This window comes from Chanodichthys erythropterus, chromosome 12 (assembly GCF_024489055.1).
Source record: "Chanodichthys erythropterus isolate Z2021 chromosome 12, ASM2448905v1, whole genome shotgun sequence".
NCBI classification, from domain to species: domain Eukaryota; kingdom Metazoa; phylum Chordata; class Actinopteri; order Cypriniformes; family Xenocyprididae; genus Chanodichthys; species Chanodichthys erythropterus.
In genome coordinates this window covers 4,540,826-4,565,661 of record NC_090232.1, presented here as the reverse complement: position 1 = coordinate 4,565,661, position 24,836 = coordinate 4,540,826, and the positions used below count along the sequence as shown (strand labels likewise).

The window sequence follows — 24,836 nt, the reverse complement described above, 5'->3', positions numbered from 1 at the left end:
ACGGCCACACTTTCATACTGAGCTGTAAAAACAACAACAAGTTATATTTAGATCAGAATTTGAGCGGTAAATTGCATTCCCTTTCACACACATTCACAAGCTACAGCCACATTAAGCAGGACAGGTTTAGACCTGTGCTCGCTACGACCGCAGCACCAGCCAATTAGAAGTCAGGGAGGCATGGATGCTCGAGTTTGTCGCCTAGCAACCGGTCAGGAGCGTAACGTAGGAGGCAGCAGTGGAGCCGGCTCTATCTGGCATCGTCTGTCCCTCTGTGCCACCAGCCAATTACGGCTCATACTGGCAGGGGAGGAAGCAGTTGCCTGGCAACCAGAATGTTACATGATACATGTATGTACAAGAGGATATAGGTGCGTATGTGCGCGAGCGTGCATGCGTGCTCCTGGGAATGGGAGTGCACGGATGAGGCTAGTGGTGTAAGCTGAAACCAGCGCCGAGACCCGAGAATCGTTCCCAATTATAGAGTCCCGTTCAGAGACACACCAGTTGCCTGGCAACTCCCCACCCCCATCACACAACCTTTCCTCTCTCACACACACTTTTTCTCTCTCCGAGCACCCTTACAGGTGCCGGAGACTTGCTTAATTACATTTCATAAGTTAAACTGGAGACAGAACGACTCATTATGATCCGTGGAGCTCATCGTGGCACCAAGCACAAAGCCATTTTCTGTCCTTCAGTGCTCTTCCAACTTTTTTTCCCGAATCAGACTTTGTTATAATGGAGCACAGAGCAAGAGACAAAGTGGAAACGAGTGCGGCCACGTCCCTCTCTGAAAACCCAGTCTTATCTCGTTCCCAAACACCATTCATAAAACGCTCCAGAGGGCAATGTCATTTCCACTCACGCCGCCTTCATTTCTCTACAATCTCAATCACAGAAATTGTCCAAGTAATAACGCCTCCGAAATAGGATTTTGCTAATTGCAAACGAGTTGACAAATTGTTTTGGCATCAGATTTTAACACAGCTTATATACTACTTTGTTTTTTTCGTTGTGGACAAATGCAATGCAGAAAGTGATTGGAACGATTACAGCTAATGAATAATGCAAAAAACAAAGAGGAAGTCAAATTTGCACCGTTGCATTAGGAAATCAACAGGACTGTTTAAACATTTTTTTTTTTTTTGCAAAAAAGAAATTGCTTGGAAAGAAAGCGGCTAATGAATAATGCAGTTTTAGTAGCGAAGTAGAATTACATTTTGTATTATTGCAGCACAAAAATAAAAAAAAGTAGTTTAAACATTGATATATTAGGGCTGTCAAGTGATTAAAATTAAAATCAAATTAATTACATGATGTGATGATTAATTCATCTAATTAATAGCAAATTAATCACATCAGTCTTGGCTGAGAAATTACCCCATAAGATAATTTAAAGTCATTATTGTGTTAAAGGTGCAATGTGTAAAATGTAGGAGGATCTATTGCCAAAAATGCAATATAATATACATACATGTTTTCAGTGGTGTATAAAGACCTTACATAATGAACCGTTATGTTTTTATTACCTTAGAATGAGTCATTTACATCTACATACACAGGGTCCCCTTACACGTTAAGTCGCCATTTAGTGCCGGCATGTTTCTACAGTAGCCCTAAATGGACAAACTGCTCTACAGAGTGGGTTTGCTTGACTGGCTACTCTCTGCTGTCTCAGACAATGACATCTTTGTCCTGTGTTGGCCACCGTAGCTTCTCTATATTGCGATTCGCAATCTCACTGCTAGATTTACACACTGCACCTTTAAATGAGAAAAGCATCAAATAGACATTACAAAAAGTAGCTTTAGAAAAAATTTTTTTATTTGATTCAACATAGAAATTTATTACACAAACTTTTAGGCTTCAACAGCCATGAGGGTGAGTATGGGTATGTTTTTTTTTTTATTAATATGGATTTTTTTATTTTTTTTATGAAATGATACTCTAAATAAGAAACTAAAACTGCCAGTAGGTGGCGGTAAATGTCTAAATCAGTAAGCCATTGAGTCATTCATTAATTCAAACAGCTGATTCATTCAGGAATTAAGTAAATGACTCTCTTTATGAATGAGTCATTGAATCATTGGTTCACCTGATTGATTCGCTTGAAACGCAGATTCATTCAGAAACAAAACCGCTGTATGTTGCTTGGAGAAGCACAACAGTTCTGCTCTGGCTTTATAGGTGTTTTTTTGGCAAAATTGAGTAAAAACAGAGGATATTGTGTCTAAAATATAACAATATATTAACTTCTTATGTATAAAATCAGTATCACATTTGCACTCGTGATATCTGGGACAAAAACAGCACTCGTGTGATATTGCACTCGTTACTCGTGTGATATTGCTTAATTATATCATGATATACTGTAAATATGAGACAAACTCATATAGGGGCATTTTTGCCCTCACTCTAAAAAATAAAAATTTATAGAGTAAATTACCGTTTTCCATTGAAGCATATTCAATGGACATTTTAATATACCATAAAAAACAATGCATTCTAGGTAATATTTCACATTTTAAGAAAAGAGGCCTACTTTTTTCGAAAATGACAAATATTACCCAGAATGCATTGTAATATACAGAAGTAATATACTGTAAAAACAAAGCATTCTGGGTAATACATGTTGTTTGAGAAAGTAGCCTATAGGTAACTTCTCGAAAACGACAAATAATATTACCAAGAATGCACTGTTTTTACGGTATATTATTGTTATTTGAAAACGGTATTTTACTGTTTAAATTTGTTTAATTTTTTTTTTTTTTTTTTTTACAGTTATTTTTTTAAGTGCGTATATCTTGAATTTTAAGGTCAATCTAACTGCATTTTATAGGCAACATCACGCAATGAGTTTCTGCCCTGCCTCATGTTCATCACCAATCAACTTTATGATATATTATATAACAATTGTGAAGCACTTTGGGCAACTTATGTTGTATTAAACTGTGTTATATACAAAAATAAACATAAATAAATATATATACATCAGTCTATAACTTGGAAAGTACACAAGTCATATGAAATACTTTTATGATGCTTTTTCTGTGTCCTTGAAAAGGTGTCCTGGTATTTTTGTGCATTCTTTACTGTCAATCCTCATGTCGTAATGTGTACGTCTAAAATACTTTCTAATACATCAGAAGGGAGCCATTAACATGTGGCATGTTCTGGTTTCAAGACTTAGGGATTTGCCCTGGTGTGTTAACAGGCGTGCAGCAGACGTAAGGAAATATACAGGCGAGTACGTCTCATTCCAGCCGGTCCATCCATCATGAGGCAGTTATTCACTCCACGGACAGCTTTGGGACAGCAGTCTGAGTGCTTTTGGATTGAGATCGAAGAGACAGAGAATTATGGCCGTTTCCTGCACCATTCGAATCTGCTGAGGAAGTACTGTCGCAACCTTGAGAAAATGTTTGCAGCCAAGGGGGCTGGACAGGCACGCTGCCATGGCGACGACGAAGCACCATTAATTACATCAGATTGTCGCTTATTGTGTAAAATAAGATTGATTGCGCAAAATAGGAAAATTAATAATAAATGTGGGGGAACTGACTAAATATATATATCATGCCACTGTAAGAGCAGGTTACATGTTTATTTAAAACTGCAAATAAACTTAACACTTAATTAAATTAATCACAAAATGAAACATAATGCCATGACACTGCCATGATGCCAGGGTGTTGCTATGTGGTTGCTATGCTCTCACTTAAGTCTACCTCCTTAACATAACTATAATTATAATACAACATAATTCAACATAATTATAACACAAATTATTATTATGTTAAGAAAAATACTATAGATATGTATATAATATTGGCTGAATGAATGATTCAATGACTCAATGATAAATAGTCACTTGTATTGTTCCTGAATGAATAAGTGTTTCAGAACAAATCAGTTCAAATCATGATGATTCAATGACACACTCATAAATACAGTGTTTCTGAACAAATTAGTTGAATGAATGATTCAATGACTCATAAATAGTCACTTGTATTGTCCCTGAATTAATCAGTGTTTCAGAACAAATCAATTAAAACAATGATGGTTCAACGACTGACCCCTAAATACAGTGTTCTGAACAAATTGGTTGAATGAATGATTCAATGACTCAACGATAAATAGTCACTTGTATTGTCCCTGAATGAATCAGTGTTTCAGAACAAATAAATTCAAATAAGGATGACTCAATGATTCATAAATACAGTGTTTCTGAACAAATCGGTTGAATGAATGATTCAATGACTCATTTATACATACCAGCGGTCGGCAACCTTATGGCACGCAGGAGGGATAATCACAGATGTCCGCACCTCTAATCGGGTGAATGGATTGTTGGACCTGATTAAAATCTCACACTTTAATAGTATTTATAGCACCTAACTTAATAAAACAGGCTGTGTGACTATGAGGAATGACTACATCGAAATAAAAGTTTGTATTTATTTAAAGTCAATACAAACACCTCTTTAGCTATTATCACATGACAGTCATTATCCCTCTGCATGGCACACAACTCTTGATATATACAGTAACTTGTATCATTCCTGAATGAATCAGTGTTTTTGAATGAGTCAGTTGAGTGAATGATTCAGTGACTCGTTCAAAGACAGCCACTTTTGTCACCACCTACTGCAGAAAGTCACTGAAAAATGGCAAAATAATCAACAGAATAATCAATGCAAATAAATCGTGAATATACAAATTAGGCATGTGACTATCAAATTTTAATGTTGCGATAATTGCTGAAGCTTTTATCACTTTTATTATGGTATTATTACGATATCGAAATAACGTACAAGGTTCAATAACTTTTTTCTTATAAAAGAACAACATTTAAATAAAATAAAATAATTCACAAAAAATGTATAAAGGAAACAAATGTTTTAAACAAATTAAAGTGCAAAAGAATTATAAAGAAGAATAGGTAACACTTTACAGTAAGGTCACATTAGTTAACGTTGGTTAATGCGTTAAACATTAACAATGATCATGGCTACATCTATTATAGAAGTTGTTCATGTTAGCTCAGGTCCATTAAATAATACGGTTACAAAGTTTGATTCTAATAATGTATTATTAAATGTTGAAATTAACATGAACTAAGATTAATAAATGCTTTAGAAGTATTTCATTGTGAGATTATGTTAACTAATGATTTAACTAATGTTAAAGGGGACCTATAATGCCCTTTTCACAAGATGTAATATAAGTCTCTGGTGTCCCCAGAATGTGTCTGTGAAGTTTCAGCTCAAAATACCCCACAGATCATTTATTATAGCTTGTCAAATTTGCCCCTTTTTTGGGTGTGAGCAAAAACACGCCGATTTGGTGTGTGTCCCTTTAAATGCAAATGAGCTGCTGCTCCCGGCCCCCTTTCCAGAAGAGGGCGGAGCTTTAACAGCTCGGTTGCTCAACAACTACAAAACTGGAGAATCTCACTCAGCCATGTCTAATACAAATTACACGCTTACCTGTATGTGTCCTCTGATGTGCCTTCAGATGTGAACTCTTGGTGTAGACTTTCCGACAGCCGTTGAACTGGCAGCGATGGACCCTCTTCTTGTTCTCTGCCATCTCGCCAGCCCCCATGGTGAAGGTGCCACCCTGCTCCCCGTCGCTCTGTGTGCCGCTGCTGCCATGCTGGGGAGAGAGGGGCACCGGGTGAGCCGTCACCAGCTTGGCAGAGCTCAAGCCCACCTTTCGGGCCACTAGCTTGAGCGTGAGAGTCCCGTCGGGTGAGGCACTAAGTGTGTGGGTGGGTTTGACTAAGTGACGGCCCAGTTCTGGGGATGAGGGAGGCGTTAGGGAGGTGACAGCATTCAGCTGGGCTGCGTTGACCCCTAAGGTGATGTCTGGAGAGGTCACAGTAGAGGATGTGGAGGAGATGGTTTCTTTGCGTGGGGTGAGGTGAGGAGGAGGAGGACTAGGCGGGTTGTTGAGGCTGGGAAGGAGGGGGTCTAACAGATCTTCATCGCCGTCTTCCTTCATGAAGGAGGGGGTAAGGAGGCCGTCCAGTTCTTCGTCGAAAAGGTCAGACAGCCGTTTGGGTTCCGTCTGCAGATAGCGTTCCAACTCCAAGCATGTCTGTGGAAAAAAGATTTAGGCATGTTATTGACCTGAAAACTTCAAATGATTTTCCTTTCATGCACACATGATCAAGAAAGTATGGAAGCTTGTTTCAGCCACTAAATAAAAAATAAAGGTAATAGCGACTTTATCTCACAATTCTGACTTTTTTTCTCAGAATTGCGAGATGTAAACTCACAATTGCCTGTTATAAAGACTTTTTTTCTCACAATTCTGACTTTATAACTCGTAATTCTGACTATATCTCGAGAATGTCTATATCTACAGAATGTTTTTTCTGTATCTTGACACAAAATGGCACAATTTGTAAAACCTTTCTGTAAAGCATTTGTAAAACCACTCTTACATAATTTCTTTGTAAATTGACACAAATTGCAGAATTTATTAATAAAAACTTAAGTCTTCGTAAAACCATTCTTATGGCAATCTTATGTAAAGGTTTTTGAAAACTGATACATAAAATGTACTATTTAATCATAAAATCGTTTGTAAACCATTATGACAAACATTTGTAAAAACATTATTGACAATTTATTTGCAAAACCTTTATGTAAATCGTTCATAATATCAATCTTACATTATCCTTTTTAAAACGAAATGCATAAATTGTGGCAAAAATGCAACCAATTTTCCGTAAAAGCATTTTTACATAAAACCAATGTTTCATAATCTGACATAAAAAACCCCATTAGATTACATAAGAATGTATGCAAATCATAACCATAAAATTTACTTTACATGCTTTAGGAACTAGAAAGAATGAAAGCATTATATATTAATCTTACTGAGATGCATCAAAAATGCAATTGTTACTTGACACCAGATAGTCCAGCTCTTCTTTTTTTATGCTTTGTTTGTACCTATGAATCAGCTTAAGCAAGTAAATGAAAGATAAAATCATCCAGACTAATCTACCTCATTAGCGCTGCATGTAAAGTAATGTGATTTTTTTTTCCAGACTCAGACTAACCCCTTTCTGGACCGTTAACTGGGTACTGAGTCTGCCACTGCATATCATTTGCTTCAGCAGGTCTTCAGGAATAGATGGTTACACTGTGATTGATTACACGGGCTAGACTGGAGCTCTCTGGAGCTGAAGAAACAGACCTGGCCTGAATTGCTTGTTAGAGCGCTTTATGTGGAGCAAAACTGGCTCTTCAAACAGAAGAAGAGAGAGAGAGAGAAAGAGACAGAGGGAGAAAGAAAGAGCCATCAGACTTGAATTCTTCCATTTTGGATGGGTTTTCTACTACAGACTAAAGAATTGTGCAAAGAAAAGCAACGTCAACACAATACGATTCAATGGCAACTTAAAAGCCACTGCTACTCCCTTAAGATGCTTCAAGGGACATATAATGAACAACAACATTTTGATTTGTTTTGAAATTAAACACAAACATGACATGACAGTTTACATCGGGTAAAACCACATCAGACTAACATACAGTCATTTATGACCATATGATATATATTTAGCAACACTTTTGTTCACAACCAACAGTGTTTTGGCTCATTTCAGACAATGCTATGGTAATGATGGCACAACCACGGGCACATTTGATTTGCATATCACCTATTCAGCAATACCTTTATGTATATGTTTTAAAAGTATTGTAGCAAAAACATTTGGAAGCTGGAAAATGGTCATACAATACTTTTACAATACAATAAATTAAACTTGCTAATAATTCTAAATAAATAACTACTTTTTTGTGAATATTAGAAATAATAAAGTTGGAGGCTGTGAAATGATGCAATACTAAATGATGATGATAGTATTATTATTATTATTATTATTATTATTATTATTAATATATTTATATTAGAAAAATGTGAAGAAATGGTCATGCAATACTTAAAAAAAAAAATCAATTCCAACCAAAAATAAAATTTTAAATATATATATAAATATATATATATATATATATATATATATATATATATATATATATATATATATATATATATATATATATAAAATAAATAAATAAATAAAAAATAATAAAAATAAAAAAATAATAAAAATACATTTTGTGGAATAAATTCAGAGGCTGGTAAATGGTCATGCAATACTTCATTAAAAAACTTAAAATAAATTAAAAATATTAAAATAATTTTAAATTAATTTAAACAAACAAAAAGACAAAACAAACAAATAAATACATAAATATTATTAATATAATATTAGAAAAAGTTGGAGACAGGGAAATGGTGATGCAATACTAATAAATAATAATAACAATAATTATTATTATTAATATATTTCTTTTAGAAAATTTTGAAGAAATGGTCATGCAATACCTAAAAAAAAAAATCAATTCCAACCAATAAAAAAAAAAAAAAATAATAATAAAAAAAAAATTATATGAAAAATAAAATAAAATAAAAAATAAAAAATAAAAAATAAATAAAATAAAATAAAAAATAATAAAAATACATTTTGTGGAATAAATTCAGAGGCTGGTAAATGGTCATGCAATACTTCATTAAAAAAATAAAAAAATAAAAAATATTAAAATAATTTTAAATGAATTTAAACAAACAAAAACACAAACAAACAAACAAATAAATATTATTAATATAATATTAAAAAAAGTTGGAGACAGGGAAATGGTGATGCAATACTAAGTTACAATAATAATAATAATAATAATTATTATTATTATAATTATTATTATTATTATTATTATTATTATTATACTTCTTAAATAAATAAATGAATATTTCTTATTTTAGAAATAAATTTGTAGGCTGGAAAATGGTCATGCAACTCTGCCAGTTACAAATAATAATAATAACACAATAATAACAGATAAATACATATTTCTTTTGAAAATGCTACAAAGAATGTAATATAACTCCTTTAAAAAAACTTTTTTTTTATGCACAGAGTTATTTGAGAAGGAGAAATAATGTCAAACTGTTATTTTCTGAAATGTTTCTCATAACATGACCCAAACCTTTAACAAAATGATAAAGAACAGTAACCTATCATCTCAGACAAACTGGCCTCCAGCTAGAAATGTCTCGCTTGAATCTCTGACTCCAAACACGGCGGCGGTTCAGCGCAGCTTCTGTTGCTAGGCGATGTTGTTTGCTTGTCATTTTATGAAAGGAGCGTCTGCCGGGTTTTTTTATTTTTTATCCTCAGCGTTAAAAGCATTTTAATGTCTGCGCTGAACTCGAAGGTTTCAGAAGTCAGGTAAACAGAGCATAGCTGAACTGACATTACCCGAGACGTCACCTGGAATATCTAAACACGACAGAAAATGCTATAGTTAGAAGACACAGATCTTCACATAACCATCTCAGAGCAATTTCACGCCACTCTTTCAAAAACAAATATTTGCACTGCTAAAAATCTGTTGTTTTCTCTTTCAGTTTCTCGCTGCGCCCTGAACTGATGGCTAATTAGTCACTTAAATGAAGCAGTAAAGATTCAGAGCATCTCTGTTCATGTTTCCAAGCTCAAGCGATGACATTTAAAAGCCTCAACTCAGCACGCCGGCAGCGGAGCACGCTGTACGGGCCCTTCGGACGCACGCCGGCACAGGAGGGATTGATTTTCTAACGTGCCGTAGGGCTGCGGTGGTCTGGCGTGTCATGCCTGCATGCTGTTGAACCGTCACACGTATGACAGGAACACGGGCAGGCAGGGTTCGAGGGGAGTTCGCGTGAGAAAGGGCAGACGTGAGCATGTGTGCGTCGAGGGAAAAGAGCCAGAAACATTTTGAAGGTGAGGCGTTTGGGAGCACGTTTTTCTTATCACTCTTTGGCTTTTTCCTCCATCTCGCCACTCTTCTCCTCGCCCCTCCTCCCGCAGGCCCTGAGGAAGTGACATTCAGGGGATATTGTTACTTAAAATGGCAGCAAATTCAATGCGTCCAGAGCCGTCTGGGTCGCTGATTTAGTGGTGCGGCAGACTGGATGCCAAGCGACGCCATAAAAACTACCCGGCGGATTCGCGAATCTCTGACAATTTGGATGTTTAATCAAAACTGATCGCAACTCGACGCCCCAGTTTTGCCATAAAATAGGCAATAAAAAGCTCAGTTGGATAACAGATGGCTTGAATTTCGTCTTGTGGGTCACACATGATCTGAGAGAGACTGTGACATCAAATAAACCTCAAGTCCCATGTCAAGGTCAGTCGTCGACTGGTGCTTCGTCGCAGCCAGAAAGCCAAGCTGTTTGATATTCATGAAGCTGATGTGTATGAATTAGTATGAACAGTGCCAGACATAGTTTCATCTGCAACAACCATTTTAGATGAAACACCATTACATGAACTTTCTGAACATTTGATTTGTCTAAATTGGTTGAGACCCGTTTAAAGCAGTTGTACAACAGCAGATACACAACCTGAGAGAGACACGACCTGCTTATTTTAAACAGACAACAGTGCTTATTATTGTTGCTATTATTCTTTATCAGAAATTATTCAATAATAATAATAATAATAATAATAATAAAAATGAAAATTATTATTATGATAATTATGAATATTAATAATAATATAACAGTATTAATGCACTTCATATAAAAAATTATTAGAAGAAAAATGTACTACTACTTTATCATTAATAATAATTATTATTATTTTATTAAATCACAAATTATTCAATAATCATAAGAAATAACATTATCAATAATAATATATCAATAATAGCATTAATTATAAATATTAATGATTTAATTATTATTAATAATATATTATTATGAATATTAATAATATAATAGTATTAGTGCACTATTCATAATAATATTAATAATAATAATAATGATTATTATTATTATTATTATCATTAAATCAAATTATTCAATAATTTATAATTTTTAAATTAATTTTCATTATCATCAACAAAAAAAACTATAAATATTAATATGATTATTGATATTATTAGTAGTGGCATTTAATTCATATAATAATAATAATAATAATAATAATAATAATGATGCTATTAATGGTATGTCAGTAGTATATTATTAATTTATTATTATTATTATTATTAATAGTAATAATAACAATAACAATAATAATAATAATAATAATAATAATAATAATAATAATAATAATAATATATATATATATAAATAATAATAATAATAAAATAATACTAAAATAATAATAATAATAATAATATTATTAAATAAAATTAATATTTTTTTACATTAATTTTCATTAATATCAACAAAACAGTAAAAAATATTAATATGATTATTGATATTAGTAGTGGTATTTTATTCATATAAATAATAATAATAATAATAATAATAATAATAATAATAATAATAATAATAATCAAAGGAAAAAGGAAAAAATAGATTTTTTTTATATTGGAAAAAATAAAATACTATAAATGATACATTTCTCCTTTAAAAAACATTTGTGAAACAGATGAGATTTAGGTCTGACACATGCATCAATATTTCTTTACCATAGTAAAAATCACAGCCTTGATTTGAAGTTTTTGCTTTCATCTTTCACAACGAAAGATGGGCATATCTACCAGAGCAAATGATCATTAATACATTTTGAAAGGTCACAAACTTCATTTTTAATTTGGTGTCTGTTGGTTAGAATTGGTCCACACATTCTTCAGTTTAAAAAAAATAAATAATAATAAATAAATAAATCACTAGACAGTTATTAACATGTCTCAGACGCCTGAGCTATATTTCCACTTGACATGCTGTCTTATAAATGCAACATTCAAGGCACAAAAAGCTTATAAAAATGGCAAGATGTGATGCAATGCTGAAACATGTTGTTCTGATGCATATGCACATTGACAGGCAATTTAAAAATAGCGCAGACACAACTCTATCGTTCTACTCCCGGCTGATTGATTTTGAGTATTTAAGCAGTCAAAATGAACATCCCTAGTGACAACCACTACTAATGACAAAAACATCACAACACTAACTCTGTGTCCTCCTAACTAGCCATGATGTTTCTTCCTGAAAAAACCTAATAATATCTTTTGATCGGCTGTGATTTGTAAAGCTGTGCAGCAGTTTCAGTGTTTGCTTTCCGATGCAAACCTGCTGTGCCTAGTTAGGACACAGTATACAAATAGTACACAATATGCAAATGATTAAATCCCATTTGCATCTCAACTCCACCTTATAAAGTGTGCACGCATGTAACAGTGTCTAATGTCACCGAGTGCAGAAACCGAGCAAGCGAAGACCTCCTGCCGGCATCTCGCGCCGCGTCGTGGAAGGAGCGACTGTCAAACATCGAGAGCTTGGAACTGATAAAGTGAGTCATCTGTGACGTGCCCCGCAGCGAGCGCAGCTGAGAATATGAGAGCGAGAAACACAAGGCCCTTCACTGTCAGTCACGTAGGTGCCTTTTTCGGGAAGCCTGTCCATCGGAGCCGATTTGTGACCTGTTCCTCGCCGCGGGTTTGGCGGCGATCTATCATCTGTAAAGTGACGAACCTGGCTCGTGATCGGGTGTTACGCCGGCGATGTTGACACGTCTGTCTCTCATAGTCGAACCCGCTGTGCAATTATCTTTTCTGCATCTGTGCACCTGTGACAACATGTCACTTCCTCTTGCATCTCAGCACGCCCTCTAGCCATCGAAACCATCACGACACCACCGTATATCCGGCATGAACGGAGCAACGGGTGAGCGCAATATAAGACCGGCTATCGCTCGCACTATATTAAGTTTAATATAGGATAATCTGATTTGAGAAAGGAGTCATACAATCTTCCCCTCGCACCATGAAGCTCAGCGGGGATAGCGTCATGCGGTGCGCCAATTAACATCGAAGCGCTGCCTCCCTCAAGCAGACAAAGCTAATAAAACAAGCTGGTTATAAAAATGAATGAGAAGCCCATGGAAGAGAAGCACAACCGATTTCCAGACCAAATGCAAACAGCTGTTAAGCAAGTTGACAGAGAAATGCTCTATTAATTTTTGGGGGATGATTTAGCATCAGCTGTCCCCAGCTAAAGGCCGTCGGCGGCGGAGAGGCAACCAGCTCTCTGAAAACACGGGAACTGGGGTTATTTGTCAGGTCAGGTTGTTGAACGCTGTCCTATTACATTTGTCAAAAGGTCTGAAAGGGGAAAACGTGCTTGCAGAAAATAATTCTTTCTCTGCAGCTGGTAACTGCATTTCCAATTTCAACAGAAGATGAATCGTTTGCTGCTTGGGATATGTGATGTTTCCATATCGGCCTCCATTCAAGAGCATGTGCACTTAAATACACTAAGAGCGACGTTTCAGACTGTAGAATTATGCAAAACGGCATTTGATATTGGTCAAGTCACTTTCTTATGGGATACAGTATTGAATGCAAAGTGCATTTTAAAGGATTATTTCAGAATTCAAATTTCCTGATAATTTACTCACCCCCATGTCATCCAAGATGTTTATGCCTTTCTTTCTTCAGTCGAAAAGAAATTAAGGTTTTTGAGGAAAACATTCCAGGATTTCTCTCCATATAATGGACTTCAACGGCTACCAGCGCGTTGAAGGTCCAAATTACAGTTTCAGTGCAGCTTCAAAGATCTCTACATGATCCCAGACGAGGAATAAGGGTCTTATCTAGAGAAATGATCTGTCATTTTCTAAAATAAATAAATAAAAATGTATTTTTTAACTACAAATGATTGTCTTGCACTGATCTGAGATCCGCCATGCATGATGTAATCATGCTGGAAAGGTCACACGTGATCCAGTGTCTACAAAGTGAACATGCAAAGACTAAGTCAAACGGCCTTTACAAAAAAAGGTAAAACAACAATGTCGGACTATTTTGAAGTTGGAGGAGGAGAAAATGAGATGGAGTTTTTCGCCCTACTGCAGTACAAAGCAATTTAATGAGCCTAGCCGAATAAAATTATTAACCTATTTTTCTTTTTTACACCTTCCCCCAAACTTTTGAATGGTAGTGTATCAAGGTTTCCACCAAAATTTTACTAGAATTTAGAATTTATTAGAATGATTTCTGAAGGATCATGTGACACTGGTGACACTTTGCATCACAGGAATTACATTTTAAAATATATTACAATAGAATGTGTTTTTAATGCATTTTTCATCAAATAAATGCAGCCTTGGTAAACAGAAGATACTTTTTTTTTCAAAAGCATACACATTTAATTATTCCAAAGGGGAATTTTTATTTTATTTATTTGCTTATTTAAGGAAAATCATCCCTCACAGTAAATGCTAAATTAGTAATGCAAATAGTGTTTGTTGCCATTCTGACCATACCAAATGTTTGATGTACCGCTGGCAAAACACATGCAAGCTGATTAGCCATCTGACATAACAAAAGAAACCCTTCCAAAAGGCTTTTTAAAAGACCAGGCACTGTTAGATATACACACCGACTGCAGCTATCTACTTACTCCAATGACACCCTCCTGACGGATGGGCTTAGATGTGAAACTCATCCAGCCTGTTCTCTGATCAGTCATTGATCTGTAATGTAAGACTTGGGCTAAGGGGAGAGGAGACCACAAATGACCACCTGCCAGTGCTTTGATTCAGGAAGAGACTGGCCAGCTGGCGGCACCCTGAGACACAATCCCCCTTCAGGCCGCGGTCGATCGATAGGACGGGGGGAATGATGGGGCCATGTGTGATCTCATCAACAGTGGCCCTCAAAACTCGCCCTGCCTCCCATTTACAGCCTCGCCAGGCGGCGCCTAAAAATAACCTACATCTCATCTGCAGGAAGCTTGCAGACACACACGTTCACACAGTCTCGGGCATACACAACCGAAGAGATGTAAGAGCCAGACGACTTTAGGCTCAAAGACTTTATAGTGGGTTGAAAGTGTTTACATGGCCATGATTAAAACTTGAAACCAACTCAAATGATTGTGTTTTTAGAATATTTTACCTTGCCATTGCTCTACTGTTTGTGGCAGAATATATACACACACTGATCAGCCAAGCGTTGATTGTTGATCATCTCAAAACAATGCCACATATTGAGGTCTGGGTAGATTAGATGGTAAGACAACAACCACTTCTCGTAATCAGTGTGTTAGTTGAAGAGAAATGGGTAGGAATAAAGATTTTGGCAAGGGTGAAATTGTTATTGCAAGGCGATTTCTGAAACAGCAAGGCTTGTAGGTCACTCCTGGCCTGCAGTGGTAAGAATTCACCAACAGTGATCAGAGGAGAGGCAATTTCACAAACCGGCGACAGGAAGTTGGGTGCCCAAGGATCATCGATGCACAAGGGCAACGAAGGCTATCCTGTCTGGTTCGTTTACCTGGGGAAGTGATGGCACTGTGGGATGACGATAAGGGAGTGTGATGCTCTGAGCAATGTTCTGCTGGGAAACCCAAGGTCTGGCCATTCATGTCGACACATGCAACCTACCTAAACACTGTTCCAGACCAGATCCACCCCTTCATGACAATGGTGTTCCCTTGTGGCCTCTTTTAGCAGGATAATGCACCCTGTCACACTACACACATTGATCAGGACTGGTTTGAGGAACATGATGAAGAGGTTGAAGTTGCTGGGCTGGCCTCCAAATTCCCCAGAACTCAATCCAATAGAGCATCTGTGGGATGTCTTGTTCGATCCATGGTGGCTCCACCTCTTTTCTTTTCCATTAAATCAAAGTATTTAGGTTGTTGATTGTAGAAGACAGTTTGCACTAGGTAATGTGTGGCTAGTGGTTTTCCAAAGTTACTACAAAATATTGACACTGACATCATGGGGAAAAACTGCCATATAGATATTTTTAATATTTTCTCATTATTTGGCAGCAGGTATATTAGGCTGCTGTCACTTTAAGACCTGATGCACGGATCCATTATACTGTTACACATGAATTTTCTCTCTCAACTGCTTATGTTCACTTAAAACATAACTGAGTGTTTACATGAAGACTTGCCAAGATCACACATTATTTTGTGTGTATTTTGACTGTTTAAGCGCAATAAGCAGGGAAAAACGACTCGATTTAGTACTGAGAGGCGGCTTTATGTGACGCACTTTGGGTGAGAACAAAACCGGTGGGAATGAGTAAAATTATGCACAATATGCGCAATCCCATGCTGAAATTCAAGCCCTGTAACACCAAGAAAACAAGGCGGGTTTGTGTGTCAACTCGCTGTCGGATTAGAGAGAGAGAGAAAGCGCAGCTGGTATTGTGTATCTATTCTGCGGAAAATGAGTATTGGAAGCGTTTCAGATATTTCAGTATCGATATGCACTGAAAAATCTATATTTTTGACAACACTACATTGCACTTATTTGAGAATGCATCTGAAAAATGTATATATTATAAAATTCAACTCTCCAAAGTGGCCAGTAGGAGTGCAATCAACCAAAATAATTTGATTTGATGGAAAAGATATCTGAAAATATCTCACTCCCTGAGCATTAAAGCATGTTACCGCCACAAATGCATGCTAAGTCGAGACTGGGCATTTTTAATGTATTAGCCAAGGGTTTGCATTTGTGTACTTGAGTATGTTTCTGGTCTTGCTTGACAGTGTAAACTTCAAATTAACAAGAAAAAAAAAACATTAAATTATTACCCAGAGTAGTTTCTAAGCCTCCCTGCAGACATTTTCAAAGAAATGACATTGATCTAAGTGTACAAACGCTCACATTATCTCAGTACAGCCGTTAGCTGAATGTAGGGTAATGCCTCCTGACACCTTTAAGTAACCATAAAGGCAAAGCTGGCACTCGTGAAATGGATCCTGAAGAGCCCTGTTGACATAAACATTAACAGGAGCGTGTGCAGTGAGGGACAAAACAATGGCCTCCACTAAAGATGTAAATGTTTGTCATCTCCTTGTTGATATATGGACCTGTCCTTTTCCAAACACGGTAAACGGCGCCGTCACATATAACGGGAGCAGGAGGATAATGGCTTAATTATGCAAGTGCTTATCAAGGTACCTTTGCAAACAGAGCCTTTTCAGTTCCAAGTTTTAGCAGAGATGCTTGCCGTAGCTCTTTTAAAGGTGCTAAAGGTATAGAGTAGCATGCGTTTTGGGCCTGATAAACCAGTCGCCGGCAATATAGCAGATATGACATAACGCCAATTAAGAAATCACACTCTCGCACAAAGGCGCTGGCACATTTTTACAAGCCGGAGGCAAATGAAGCGCTCCAAGTGTTCCTGTCCCTCCTGAGCTGTAGGACTAATCTTATGCTCGCACTTAAAGGGGAAAGGCAATGTAATTAGCAATAAACCAGCCTTCTGATGTGTGTGGATCAATCAGCACAAGAACATTTAAAGCTAGTTTTACTGTGGGAGGAAGGAGGTACTTGCAAAGAATGTGCACCGACTGTTACTTCTAGTCTATAATGTGCAAGCTAAAGCAGCGTTTCCTACAGCATTGTTTTTCATACAGCATATACATTTAGAAAAATATAAATATATAAAGGTAATATAAATTATATTAAAACAAATAAATATAAATGTAGAGATCAAATATTATATTCCCATAGACACACATTGGTTGTGGTTCAAGTTTTCACTTGCACTGACAAAATTTTTACTGGCCCCACCACAAAAAAAAAGTAATAAATAAATAAAATAAAATGGGCATAGTTATTGTTTTCATTATTTTTGGACCCCTGAAACCTTAACAGATAAAGTTATGACCCAAAAACTACTAGCCTAACTCACATAAAGTTCAAATATTGTTAAAGACAAACAGTCAATAATAATCAAATTAAGAGCAATAGCACAAATAAATACAATAGAACAAACATACAAATGAAGTAAACAGTGCTTTTTAAGTTGGTCTAACAGTCATATTCAGAAATTGAATAAAGTAACCACATGTAAAATAACACTGCATAGTCTTCACTGTATAAATTGATTAACATTAAAAACACAGACAGCAACAGGTTTATTAGGCTGCTGTCACTTTAAGAGTGAATGCACAGATCTAATATAGTGTTACACATGCATTTTATTTTATTTTTTTTTTGTTTTTAATTGTTTATGTTTGTGTAAGACAACCAACTATGTTTATGAGGATACTCGCCAATACGAGCATTTTGACATAATTCTGTGAGAATATGTCCGTTCAAGTGCAAGAAAAAAAAACGGCTCATAAGAATCACTTGTTCATGAATGAGACTACATTGGTCATGCTCGATGTTTCTGATTCCCTACTAAGAACCAGCTCAAAGTCATTCGTGACTTTGTAATTTGGCACTGCTCTGGTTGTGCTGCATTTTGATTCACTAAAATAAATAAATAAATAAAAAAATCGGCTCATAAGAATCACTTCTTCATGAATCAGACTACATTGATTACACTGTAATGTTTATGAAACACTAAAAAGAATCGGCTCATAAGAATCACTTGTTCATGAATCAGACTACATTGGTCACACTGTAATGTTTCTGAAACACTAAAAAGAATCGGCTCATAAGAATCACTTGTTCATGAATCAGACTACATTGGTCACACTGTAATGTTTCTGAAACACTAAAAAGAATCGGCTCATAAGAATCACTTGTTCATGAATCAGACTACATTGGTCACACTGTAATGTTTCTGAAACACTAAAAAGAATCGGCTCATAAGAATCACTTGTTCATGAATCAGACTACATTGGTCACACTGTAATGTTTCTGAAACACTAAAAAGAATCGGCTCATAAGAATCACTTGTTCATGAATCAGACTACATTGGTCATGCTCGATGTTTCTGATTCCCTACTAAGAACCAGCTCAAAGTCATTCGTGACTTTGTAATTTGGCACTGCTCTGGTTGTGCTGCATTTTGATTCACTAAAATAAATAAATAAATTAAAAAAATCGGCTCATAAGAATCACTTCTTCATGAATCAGACTACATTGATTACACTGTAATGTTTCTGAAACACTAAAAAGAATCGGCTCATAAGAATCACTTGTTCATGAATCAGACTACATTGGTCACACTGTAATGTTTCTGAAACACTAAAAAGAATCGGCTCATAAGAATCACTTGTTCATGAATCAGACTACATTGGTCACACTGTAATGTTTCTGAAACACTAAAAAGAATCGGCTCATAAGAATCACTTGTTCATGAATCAGACTACATTGGTCACACTGTAATGTTTCTGAAACACTAAAAAGAATCGGCTCATAAGAATCACTTGTTCATGAATCAGACTACATTGGTTACACTGTAATGTTTCTGAAACACTAAAAAGAATCGGCTCATAAAAATCACTTGTTCATGAATCAGACTACATTGGTTACACTGTAATGTTTCTGAAACACTAAAAAGAATCGGCTCATAAGAATCACTTGTTCATGAATCAGACTACATTAGTCACACTGTAATGTTTCTGATTCACTCAAAAGAACCGGCTCATAAGAATCACTTGTTCATGAATCAGACTAAATTGGTCACACTGTAATGTTTCTGATTCACTAAAAAGAATCGTCTCATAAGAGTCACTTGTTTGTGAAGTCTCTGTTTAGTCATGGTCTAGTTTGTGCAATGAGCTGTTTATAACTCTGACTGCAAGATCAGCTGATTTCTATGGTACCAAGTCAGTGCTAGCGACTTTCCATTGTTTCAGGCAGTTCAGCACAATACAGTAATAGTGCCAATATAGTAGCTTGTTAAAACCCCCAGGTTAGAGGTCAATGCATGGGTACAGAGCCCCAGTCAGACGCTTCATCAGCAAAACCATGTCAGGCGTGCAATAGCGCTTTGTGTGCTCCGCAACCTAGCACCTCGCCAGTGTTCTCTCCACGTTCGCTCCATGCGTCAAGGCCTTTGTTACTCTAATTGTCGGAGGGAGTTCATTTGAATATGAATTAGTGTTGACATTTTCCCTTGCAACGAATTGAGTGGAAGCTAAAAGGGAGTAGGCGCCTTGATATCAGCACGTCGTATTAATCCACAAAAATTGTGCGAGGGCTAAATCAGGATTTACAAAAGCAGAAACATTAGCGGTGGTGCCTCAAAGTCAATCCAATATATTTTTCATTGATTTGAATGCTTGAACCATGCAGCGATGCTTCTTGAAGGAAAATAAAAGACAGGGTGCCAGAGATAATCCGAGCGACAATGCCAGAACGTGGTACGGGATCCACTATCTAGCTTTAACAGGATTTGGTTGTTTATACGTTTACGGGTTGCTTACGGGCCGCAGTCTGGCAATGCTAGCTAATCTTATCAAGATCCACCAATTTTCATTAAAGCTCTCATAGAGCATTAAGTCCCAGCGTGAATCCATTGATAGCGGGGGAGTGAAGGGGGTGTTGCTCATTTTAACTGAGGGTTAACAGCTTGTTACCATACAAGGGGCGGGTGTCTGCCCTGAGGATGGGGCGACCTGTTGTGGCACGAGGCAGCGGGCCTAATCCCCATAATGAGAGCCACAAAGACAAAAGCATTAAAGCATGGAGGAAAATATGGATAATGGGTATAAAATGAATAAATAAATAAAAAAATAAAAAAACTAGGCTAACACGTACTACGTCATAGCTTAATGAGCCTAAGGGGAAACATTTCTCAAAAAACTACATCTATGACCACAAGTCTCAGCTTTAACAACGCAAAGACAACGCAGTTTTCTTGAACGGCATTCTATAATCGGAGACGGCATATGCAGTGCATTTTGCATGTGGCGATTTTTTAGGGATGAGAATTATGAAGAGTGATTCCGATTTCTGTTAATGATTCCAGTTCCATACAGGTTCTGTTAGTACTTCTACAGAATAATTATTTGGAAAAAGAAATGCAATTTCACTTCCAAATAAAATAATTTCAATTAATTAATTAAATTTATATTAAATTCAATAAATTAAATGTAAATAAATACATAAAAGGTAAATCTCGAAAAATGTGTACACCAACTTTTTAATGTCTATGGAGAGACAGCCTAACAAAATTTCTTTATTTTTATAAAGTATTACTGACGAAAAAAGGTTCTAAGAAAATAAAAATTTTCATAATTTTAAAACATTGTAAAAAAGTGATAAAGCAGATTATTTAAAGTTTTACAAGAAAATACTATTTGTCTTTCTACTTTGTACTTTTTTTTGTAATTATTTGTGAAATTTACTACCAAAAAAGTTTCAAAGTAAATCCTACACCATTTTTTAGAGTACAGTAAACACTGTGTAAAGTATTTGATTTGAGTAATATTGTCTCATTTGACATAAAGTTGTATTTTAGCCCTTTTGGCCCGCCTGCTCATTAAATATCAGTATCAGCCATTTAAAACCCATATTGGTCAACCACATATATATATATATATATATATATATATATATATATATATATATATATATATATATATATATATATATATATATATATATTATATATTATATATATTATATATATATATATATATATATATATATATATATATAAAACAATAAATTAACGTTTAGACAGGCCACATCTTACCTGCGCAAGTCAGTACGCTTCTCGAACCCATCCAGATTAACTGTTTAGTCCAAATTTTGAGTGAGAAATTGACAACTGCACACATCAGCATGAACCATGGTACCATCATGAAGATTCTCCCTGGTGTCCTGCTCTCCCCTTCTTTTGATTTACATTACAAAGGGCAGGATCAAAGGGTTCAGGTTGGGTAAGCTGGCAGTGAACATCCCTCTACAGTGAGCCGTTGTGTTGTTATGCAGTGCACATTCGACACAGTGCAACAGGCCTGGTGTGGGGAGATTCCCAGTGCAGTTCTGAGGAATCCGATGCAGCCAGTTTCTGGCCAAAAGACGAGGAATTTTTGGGGTGTAATGTGGTGATTGCGCTAAATTCTTTGGCGGTGTGCTCGCAAAATGGCATGGCATGGCAAATGTTCCATGTTGATATACAATAAACATAAGTTGCCTGATGTTGCAGTAAAATTAAGTTTCTGACAATCCCACACATTTTCTTACGCTAGACTCTACAGCTGGCCTTGTGGGACCAGGGTATCTGCAAGCTTAAGATTTAAATTTAACACATTAACCCCAAGTTTCACAGACAAGGCTTAAAGGGGTGGTTGATTATGATTTCTTTTTTTTTTTTTTTTTACTTTAGTTAGTGTGTAATGTTGCTGTTTGAGCATAAACAACATCTGCAAAGTTACAACGCTCAAAGTTGAATGCAAAGAGAGATATTTTATTTTACAGAAAATCACTACAAGAAATCACTTTTTAAGGACTACAACGCACTTCTTCCCGGGTCGGTAACATCACAAACCCCAACATTTACATAAACCCCGCCCCCGAGAACACACAACAAAGGCGGTGAGGCCATGTTGGGCTGCTTTAGAGAAGAGGAAGGAGTTGTTGTAGTAGAGTGTTGTTGTCATGCCGTCATTTTACACCGGACTGCTCCACAAACGAGGGTCAATTCAACGCTGGATTTGCACAAAAGATGAGCATGACGGCACATGCTAGTGGATGAGTTGAATCAACTCCACAGCAACTACATAAATTTATCCACTAACCATTCAGAAACGTCCAGTTTCATTCTAAAAGTTGTAACTTCTTCCTGAGTCTCTCCATCAGTGTCGACTCCGGTTTGAACAATGTAAGACTGAACACCGTTACTGACAATCCTCATTTTGGCTGCGTGAGATTCTCCAGCTTTGTTGTTATTGAGCTGTTAAAGCTCCGCCCTCTTCTGGAAAGGGGGCCGGAAGCAGCAGCTCATTTGCATTTAAAGGGACACACACAAATTGCGTGTTTTTGCTCACACCCAAATAGGGTCAAATTTGATGATCTGTGGGGTATTTTGAGCTGAAACTTCACAGACATGTTTTGGGGACACCAGATAATTATCTTGTAAAAGGGGAATTATAGGTCTCCTTTAAGCTAGTCCCAGACTAAAATGCATGTTTGAGCTGTTTTAACTGAAAAACGTTAAAAACAACCCAAGTTGGGTTGAAAATGGACAAACCCAGCAATTGGGTTGTTTTAAACCAGTTTTTTTTTTAAGAGTGTATTAATTCCAAAAAACTTCTAATATGCTTGACAGTAAAACGTTTTCTGTTTTCAATGCTTCAATGGGAGCATCTTCATACTTACCACAACTGCAAATGAGTTCCTTTCTCCTCAGTAAAACATTATTTTGATCTATCACATACTGCCTACAGGGTGGAAGTGTTGTTGTAGTTAAACTCATCCCCTCCTACCGTCGACACACATACACACACACGCAAAGGCATATAAATGAACAAATCCGCTGAGCCAACTGCAAGCGGACGCACACCTCAAGGAAGCGCCTAGCTGCCGTTTTCATATTCCCTCCATCTCAGGGAAGTGCGACAGCCCCCACCTTCCCTTCCGTGCTTGAGTTCAGTGAGTTCAGTCCATTAAGGCAGAGCCGCTATAGCCTACTTACTGTGGCCATTTTGAGTTATCGCAAATAATTTACAGCCAAGTTTTTGCATTGTCTTGAGAGTGGACAGAGGATGCAAGATGGAGTCCAGACATCTCGAAACTCCTACTCTTGGACCCGTTTACTCATGCTGACCCTGCTCTGTTCCTGTGTGCGATTAACATGCCAGCTAATGGAGGACACTGAGTCATTCTTTCGGATGGCGATGCTAGCCTATTGTTCTCGAGGCACGTGGGTAATGTTTCAACCTCCACGGAATGAACATGAGAGTCCGAGCCAAGAGTGAAAGTGAAACCTTGGGATTTGAGATGGGGAGGACGATCTTTTCACACCTGCTTGAGTTTGCGGCTACACATCTGCTGTGATTCAAATGACTCATAATTGGATTAATTAGAAGTAGATGATTAAATACCAAAAAGCCCTGAGCACAAAACCCTTTAAAGTGAGCAGGAGAAATACATACTGTAAATTTTGACTTTTAAAGACATCTGCATGTTCATACACAGAAATAAATGAAAGAATAACACAACGTTGTTTGATTTTGAATGAACACGGCACAGGCTCTAAACATATGTAAATGAGTACACAAACTAACTTAAAGATGGTCTCATTCCAACTATTACTCACTCCCACAGGTATTTCTAGCAATGCATCCCAAAATAACTTCCGACCCAAATAGCTCTCCCATGCTAAAACAAAGACAAACCTCCTTATGCCACAAGAAATGGTGAGGGTGTACAGGCTCTTCTAAAGAAGAATTAGGAGAACTGATGCTCTCTTTATCTTCTATTAACAAGAATTAACAATAGTGTATAAAATACAATGTATGAAGAATGCTTCTGCTGGATAAATATTAATCTAGATTTGTTTTTGATTGATTAACTGAATGTAACCTGTGTTTTGGAAATGTGCTATATGAAAATATATTATGTTCAGTTCAATACTTTTTTTATTTGTAAAGTGCATTAAAAATAAGTGTATTATTGTTTTAAAAGAGAAATACATATTTTATAATTATTGTTTTATAGAGAATACCCTTTTACAAAAAAGTCAAAATGTTTTACAAAGCAATTTCACTCAAAAAATAAGCCTTTTTTTTAAGATTTAGGCATTTCAATTAACAGTTAAATTCCATCAAATGGAACTGAATAATCCTTATGTAAAAAAAAAGTAAGACTTTTTTACTGTAAAAAACAATTTTCAGCTAGCAGACAACAAAACATGGCTACAAAAATCATTGATTTGCTTGGCTTTAAACATTAATAACCATTGCCTCCTTCAATTGTATTTGAGTTTCTTTTGTGGTGTATAACTACGATACAAAACACTTGCTTGTGCAATCTTGACACAAACCAATTCCGCTTAATTGATGTACATCCAAATTTGGACAGTGCTTTGCCA

At 36.2% G+C, this 24,836-nt stretch overlaps 1 protein-coding gene across 1 annotated transcript in view; it reads right to left on the bottom strand.

The window, feature by feature from the left end:
* klf7a (Kruppel like factor 7a) overlaps positions 1 to 24,836 on the bottom strand; it is a 43,010-nt gene that overhangs the window by 6,704 nt on the left and 11,470 nt on the right. Inside the window, exon 2 of the mRNA XM_067404469.1 lies at positions 5,493 to 6,105. Coding sequence (XP_067260570.1) covers positions 5,493 to 6,105 — 613 coding nt within the window. The remainder of the gene's footprint in view (positions 1 to 5,492; positions 6,106 to 24,836) is intronic.